Source organism: Triticum urartu, chromosome 7 (assembly GCF_003073215.2).
Source record: "Triticum urartu cultivar G1812 chromosome 7, Tu2.1, whole genome shotgun sequence".
In the NCBI taxonomy this organism is placed as follows: Eukaryota; Viridiplantae; Streptophyta; class Magnoliopsida; order Poales; family Poaceae; genus Triticum; species Triticum urartu.
Window position 1 is genome coordinate 61,984,797 of NC_053028.1, and position 6,880 is coordinate 61,991,676.

The 6,880-nt window shown below is 45.1% G+C and overlaps 1 protein-coding gene across 2 annotated transcripts; it reads right to left on the bottom strand.

Annotated features, from left to right (window-relative positions):
* On the bottom strand, nt 1–3,714 carry LOC125521280 (nucleosome assembly protein 1;1). 2 transcript variants are annotated; one of them, XM_048686345.1, is made up of 12 exons: nt 3,517–3,714; nt 3,377–3,420; nt 3,130–3,225; nt 1,950–2,042; nt 1,753–1,843; nt 1,622–1,683; nt 1,356–1,540; nt 1,063–1,240; nt 927–970; nt 563–770; nt 441–458; nt 1–352 (listed from the first exon to the last, which is right to left on the bottom strand). In XM_048686345.1, exons 1-12 carry the CDS (start codon nt 3,581–3,583, stop codon nt 290–292), a joined length of 1,149 nt encoding a protein of 382 aa, XP_048542302.1. In that variant the 5' UTR covers nt 3,584–3,714; the 3' UTR covers nt 1–289. The 2 variants fall into 2 exon arrangements, with proteins under 2 accessions (XP_048542302.1, XP_048542301.1); XM_048686344.1 differs by having other exon boundaries at nt 1,622–1,843.
* Nucleotides 3,715–6,880: the final 3,166 nt, after the last annotated feature.

A 6,880-nucleotide genomic window follows, 5' to 3' on the forward strand; every position in this document is an offset into this window, starting at 1 on the left:
TGGCACAAAAAATAATACTAGAAGGCTCCATTACGAGTTCAAATATAATTACACAATCTTAGGGTGTCCTTCGACTGCATATAGCTAGAGACCATAATAAGAATACGCTAACATGACCGTCCCAAACCATCCATCCACACCAGCACAATCACCTCGCCACCAGATACAAAACCATGCCTACGGTAATATCCACACCAAACGTCTCACCCGTGCACAACACAACCAACATAAAAGCTCCTTCCCCCTGGGCAGTTCAATGGGAAAATAATGCAACTGCATCCACCAAATTCTACTGCTGTTTGCACTCAGTCGGTTGCTCGGCGTTCCCTTGTGCGCCACCCTTTGAAGGTCCCTGGCGGACGATTTACCATGCATTGTAAGATGATATCATTGCTAAACTGGAACCAGGCAAGTGTTTGAGATTAGTGGAGAGTTTGTACCTTCGGTTTGCCCGCCACCTGCTCAGCCAAATACAAAAGAAATGAGTTAGCAAGGCCAGTTGAACACAGCAATGTTGCAGAGAGCAGAAATAGGCACTTCTATGGCTGCAAGATAAGATTACCTTCTTTGTTGGCTTGTTTAGCTCTTCCTCGTCTTCATCCTCATCCTCATCATCGTCCTCATCCTCATCATCTTCTTCATCATCATCATCATCCTCATCGTCGTCATCCTCGTCACCATCTTCCATATCATCAAAATCCTCAGCTTGCACAGCCTCGCCCGTAAACCAAGAAACAGCATGAGGGATGATCTTGTCCCTTATGGTAGACCTACAAGTCAAATTCCAACAGCAGCACGGAATCAGCAAGAGGGGCGCTATGCTAAGACCATAATGTACAGCTCAATGTGCAGAAATGGAATTATCTGCAGGACAATGATCTCTGGTTCCCATTTAAAAAACGCAGCAGATGATGAACAGCACTTACCCAATGTCATAATCATGCTCCATTTGACCCTGAAGCTCATCAGCCTATATCACAGATTGAAAGAAAAAGTTTAGTATGAATTGTGAACAAAGCATAGTGTGCTCTCAGTGAATCAAACAATAAATCTTGAACATACGGCTTCTTCATCAATGTCCTCATCATCCTCAGGTACTTGTGGGGGGCTGAAAAAGTTGAAGAAGCTCTCACACTCTTCAGTTTTAGTAATAGGCTTGGTGTTCTTTGAACCTTTCTTGGGTTTCTTCTTTAGAATCTTCTGTGTCACATTTTTCCCAGGATACCACTCAATTTCAGTCCTGCAGTACACATGATGTGTGAGGCTAATAATGGATGCACACACAGTTATCATTTATAATGGAACATGAGAACCCTATACATGAAAACAACAACTAGTAGGTAAAGAAAACCAACCCGATTGCTTTCTCCAAAATTGGGTCATCCTCATCAACCATATGATAGGATTTTGTTAGGACAGAGTTCTTGAAGAAAGGGTTTGTATCAAAGAAAAACTCAAGCTTGAAACCCTTGGGGTCATCAATTCTAGACCACTTGATATCCTTTAGATATTTCAAAACAGGCTCATCACGCTCTTGGATCTAGAATTAAGCAAGTATACAGTCAGAAACGCATTAAGGGAGCTGAAAGAACACCTAAAAATACAGCACGCTATGAATTACCTCCTCAGTCAACACGTCATTTGTTTTCAAAGCAGTGAGCCAAAAATCTGGGACACCTTTAGCTGAAAAAGAGGTTAACAGCACATCAGAATGGTGGTCTCTAAGAGGAAGTGCAAACTTTGATTTCATACCATCTGAATCTCCCCCCTCGGCAGCATTTTCAGTGGTAGGTTCTTTAGCAACACCATCAACCTCCACAACTCCATTTACAATGTCATACCTCTGAAACAACGCAAAACAATGGAACAATTTGCACATAAGGAAATGGACAGAAGTTATATCTTTTCATATATTCGCCTGAAACGTTATAAACATGGAGTAAGCGTACCTTAGCATACAATGGTTCATACAGCTTCTGGTACTTGGCTTCAAGGGCAGCCCGTTCCTCGAAAAACTTCGTCTCAATCTCATCATGTTGGCTCTGAAGTATTACACGGATAAATGTTAGTTCTCTGGGCAACCAAATATCATACAATGAAATGGAAATTTACTCAAGACATTGATCTACTCTGATCCAACAAATATGCATAGAAATGGAACTTTTCAAAGATTCACCATGGATAACTGATATGATACAGGATAAACTGGAAGCAATAAGGTTGACTGCACACACGAAAACACTAGGAAATGGGAACAATACAAATGATGCAGCTTGCCTAAAGTTGGTCCAACCAATGTCGTTTTACATGCTAGCAGCAAAAAATGCTAACATAGTTTGAATCATTTGATCCTGCATCTTAACCTAGCAAATATTTATAGTTTCAAACCTGCGAACATAGAACAAACTACTAGAAGGCCTCATGTAAAATACAAAAGCTTGGGTCGCTTTACCATGAGGGAAAACATTGCATTAGGTTCTTCAGCTCAGGACTGAGATTTGAATGGCAAATTCAGAATGTTGTTTGGGTCAAACAAAAAGTTCCATGAAGCTAATTCTAGGCTGTAGGCAACACGATATTCTTAAAGTAGATACTCATGGCAGCGGAATAGGACATAATGTCTCTATTCAGTATTGAACTCCACAAGTACTTTTTCAGTTCATAATTCGCATCCTGGCTATATTCTGAGTTTGCCGCCCTGATGACTTAGCATTCACATTCCTTGCCTCACTCATAAACAAATAAGTAGGTAGGCCTAATGTACAAAGCGGCGTATTTCTTCTGCCAAAGAATAACATCCATCTTTGTAAGCAAATGGCAAGGAACCGAATAGTTTCGTTTCCATATCAGAACTTAACTAGCCTGATCAACACAACCAATCAACAAGAAACCGTGATCCACTAAAAGGGAGTACAGAAACTATAACTATTGGACTAAAAACGAACTAGCTAGCTTAACAGAACAAATGAATCTAGTCCTTACAAATCACTTGTACCTAATACAAATAAAATCACTATATTCATTTTAGATCAGCACTTCCATATGAGGTACTCTCGCACAGGAGCATCAGTACACCAATCACAACAGGAATGGTAAAATTTAAGGCAGGGGAAAGAATTCCATCTCAACCTGAATGCCCCTCAGAAACTCAACACGCCTCCTGACATTGGGCGAGAGCGACTCGAGCACGTCCGCATGCTGCCCCGCCAAGCTCTGCAGCTTGTCCTGCAGTCAAATCAGATCGGAGAAATGAGCAACCGCGGTAGCTGGAACCAAAGCACGCCACCAACCATCGCATCCCAAGCACAAAACGGCCAAGCGCGCCGGAATCGGACGGGAAATGGGCGCCTCCGGGCCGAACAACGAGTAACCGTACCTTCAGGGCATTGACGAGGCCGACGCGGTCCTCGGCGCTGAGGGCTGCAGGGAAAGCACGGATCGATTAGGGGCGCGGAACGGCGAGGGGGAAGGGGAAGGGGAAGGGGGAGGGGGGGACTCAGGGGAAGCGGGGGTTACCGGCGGCGGCGGCGGGGAGGGAGGTGTTGAGGTCGGAGAGGTCGAGGTTCTCCTTCTCGCCGCCCATGGTCGGAGCTCCGGTGGGGGCCTGGTTGGACTTCGCCGCCGCGCCGCCGAGCAGGGGAGGGAAGCCCTAGGTAGAGCGGGAGTGGGCGGCGAGGAGGCGGGGAGAGAGCGAGTAAAACCCTAGCCTCGGGGTATAAGAAGGGGGAGGTGGGCGCGTTTTGCGTTTTGCACCCCCGGCGTGTCTGGAGCTACAAGACGGTCCGCGGATAGAGTTCGGAAATTCGCATGGAATTCTGGACTTTTCTGCAGAAAAATGAGGGCTAACACTCCGGTGTGCACAAGGCAACTCCAACGTTGTTGCCCTAGAAAAAAAAACTACAACGCTGTTCATCAAAATGCCCGGCAATGTTGGAACACTTTTTGCCATCTAATGAGAGACATCAAATGTCCTCGGACCAGTTTGGACCACAAAAATCCTCTAAGCCCTAAAAAAGGAAAACTCCAACGTTGTTCATCAAAATGCCCGCCAATGTCCGGACACTTTATGCTGAGAGACATCAAATGTTATTGGACCATTCTGGACCACAAAAACCGCGTAAGCCATAAGCAAAACTGGGGAAACTTTGAGGGAGTCGCGACAATCTAGTTGACCTGCTGTCGGTTGGACTACATGTCTTCACAACACGTATTTTTTCCTCTAGGTTCGCCTCACTCACTCCCGTTGTCCGGATTTGATGACTACATGCTAGCGGGCATGATGTGGCCGTCAATGCCGTAGCAAAATCTGATCATATTGCAAATTCTAATATTTTGATGATGGGTACAATGGCACTTAAAATAGCGTCACCAGAACCAGAGCCTAAAGAAGTCAAGCCTAATTTTCGTACGCCAAGCTAGATAATTGTCGGTGCTATTTCGGTCCAGGTCACATGAGGTTTACGTGCAGAAGCGTTTTAAATCCAAGGTGCTATAGTACGGTTAAGGTATATGTTGGTTCCTAGTGATCAGCGTGGCCGGATAGTTAATTAGTAAATTCTTGGTTGTTAGGTAAAGGAACTTTTCCTTAGGCGTGAGATTTAGAGGAGTCATAGTAGTACTAGGAGTCATGTTCGGTTTATGGTTAGGAAGAGAGTCCGTATCAGTTTTGCTTTGCTCGTGGGCCGGTTTGATCGGATGTGTGATGCCTATATAAAAGGCTGGCTACAGCCGATGTAAAAGGCAGATTTTTGTATTAGTCATGAGTTCAATAAAACTACAGAAAACGTCTCATGTTGGGGGACACCAAATATCTTTGTTGCTGATCCGAAAGGATTTTGTTGCTGCTGCATGTGAAGTCGATCAAATCTACTCGACACAAGTTTCTGATCTTACGGTCTTGCCTCTTTGCTCGACCGGAATTTCTTGTTCCTGCTACTAGTACCGTGAAAGATCGGGCCGTCGACGACTCGCCATCTAGTCGAGTCTACATCAAGTGGTATTCAGAGCTAAGGTTGTTCACGGTACTGTGTTGATCAAGATGTCGACCTCGGTCAACAAGGGTGATGAGGTTGCCGTTGATTCTGAGGAAATAGTACGTCCAGTGTATGCGGATGATATTCCCCAAAATATTCGGGATGGTTTTGACCACACATGCAACTACATCAAGCAATGTCATGATGCGCTCGGCAAAAGAATAGATGTCCTGATCACTCGGTTCGATGGTTTGGCAGACATCGTCAATATGCCGGCAACGAATTCTGCACCACCACAAACTGCTCCGGCTGCTCCACTGCATTATGCACCACCAGCTCGCGATGGACATGCCGGCGTACATGATCGCCGTTTGGCGGCACAACCTCATGCTGGAGATGATGGTTTTGATGATGGCGTTGACCAGGCAGGGTACGCTCCACGACCACGACACTATGAGCCTCGTCCTGAAACTTCCGTTTGTGGTGGAGTGCATGACCGAGTTGGTAAAGCTGTGCGTGTGCCTTTGGATGATGGAATTGGGCGCATAAAAATTTCAATTCCTTCGTTCTCCGGCAAGTGCGAACCGGAAGGCTATTTGGAGTGGGAGATGCGTGTTGATCAAATTTTTGATGCCCATCATTATAGCGAGGAGAAGAAAGTTCAACTTGCTGGAATTGAGTTCACTGGTTACGCGCTAATTTGGTGGAATCAAATTTGTCGTTCAAGACATCGCCCGACGACTTGGCGAGGTATGAAAGAATTCATGAGGCGACGTTTTGTTCCTGAGCACTATAAAAGAGATATGTACAACAAGTTGCAGCGGCTCTCTCAAGGTAATATGAGTGTTGATGAATATTACAAGGAGATGGAATTGCTTATGATACGTACAGGGACAACGGAGGATCCGGAGGCGACCATGGCACGTTTCTTTAACGGGCTAAATATCGAGGTGCAGGATCATGTTGAGATGGTGGTCTACTACAACATACAAGATCTTGTGCACCAAGCTGTGCGTGCGGAACAACAGATTAAGCGGCGCCAAGTCAACACAGTTCCCAGTACCACTTTAAACACATGGCGACGCTCACAGTATAAAAATGAGGATGTCGGTCCTAGCTCCAGGGCGACATCATCAAATCGCTCTCATGGTTCCGTGCAAAAGGATGTTTCAAAATCAGGACTGTCGATGGTTGATTCTAGTGCACAGTCGACCAGATGCGCTGGTGACATAGAGTGTTTCAAATGTGGAGGAAGGGGACATATGAAGCGTGAATGTCCTAATGAGAAAAGAGTGTTGCTCACGAGAGATGGCTATGCATCCGCTAGTGATGAAGAGGCAGTTTCTGACACTTCTAGTGAAAAATCTAAGGATGCTGAAAATGTTGTTGCGAGTTTTGAAGCTGCTGAGTCATATCCTTCACTAATGGTGCAACGAGTGCAAGAGGATCGCATTGAGAATAAGGGACAGCGTTGGAATATTTTTCAGACTCGGTGCAAAGTCAATAGCACCAATTGTAAATTGATTATAGATGGAGGAAGCTACACCAACGCGGTTAGCAAGGGATTGGTGGAAGCTTTGAAGTTACCTACATGGAAGCACCCACAACCACACTGCATTGAGTGGTTATACCAGTCTGGTAAACTGAAAGTTACTCACAAGGTGCGTGTGAATTTTTCAGTAGGTGATTATAAAGATACAATAATTTGTGATGTCTTGCCAATGAATGCATGTCACTTGTTGTTGGGAAGACCATGGCAATATGACCGTCGTGCCACACACGAGGGTCGGTCGAACACTTACTCTTTTTGGGATGTCGGAAGACGTCGTGTGCTCCAGTCTATGTTTGCGGAAGAAATCAAGGTGGATACAAATATTTCCTTGAAGAAGAAGAAGGTCAGTAAAATT

Coding starts and splice junctions, on each gene's coding strand:
- LOC125521280 (XM_048686344.1), bottom strand. CDS start 3,583: ATGGGCGGCGAGAAGGAGAACCTCGACCTCTCCGACCTCAACACCTCC. Junction 3,226..3,376: donor GCCTCGTCAATGCCCTGAAG/GTACGGTTACTC, acceptor ATTTGACTGCAG/GACAAGCTGCAGAGCTTGGC. Junction 971..1,062: donor AGGACATTGATGAAGAAGCC/GTATGTTCAAGA, acceptor TCTGTGATATAG/GCTGATGAGCTTCAGGGTCA.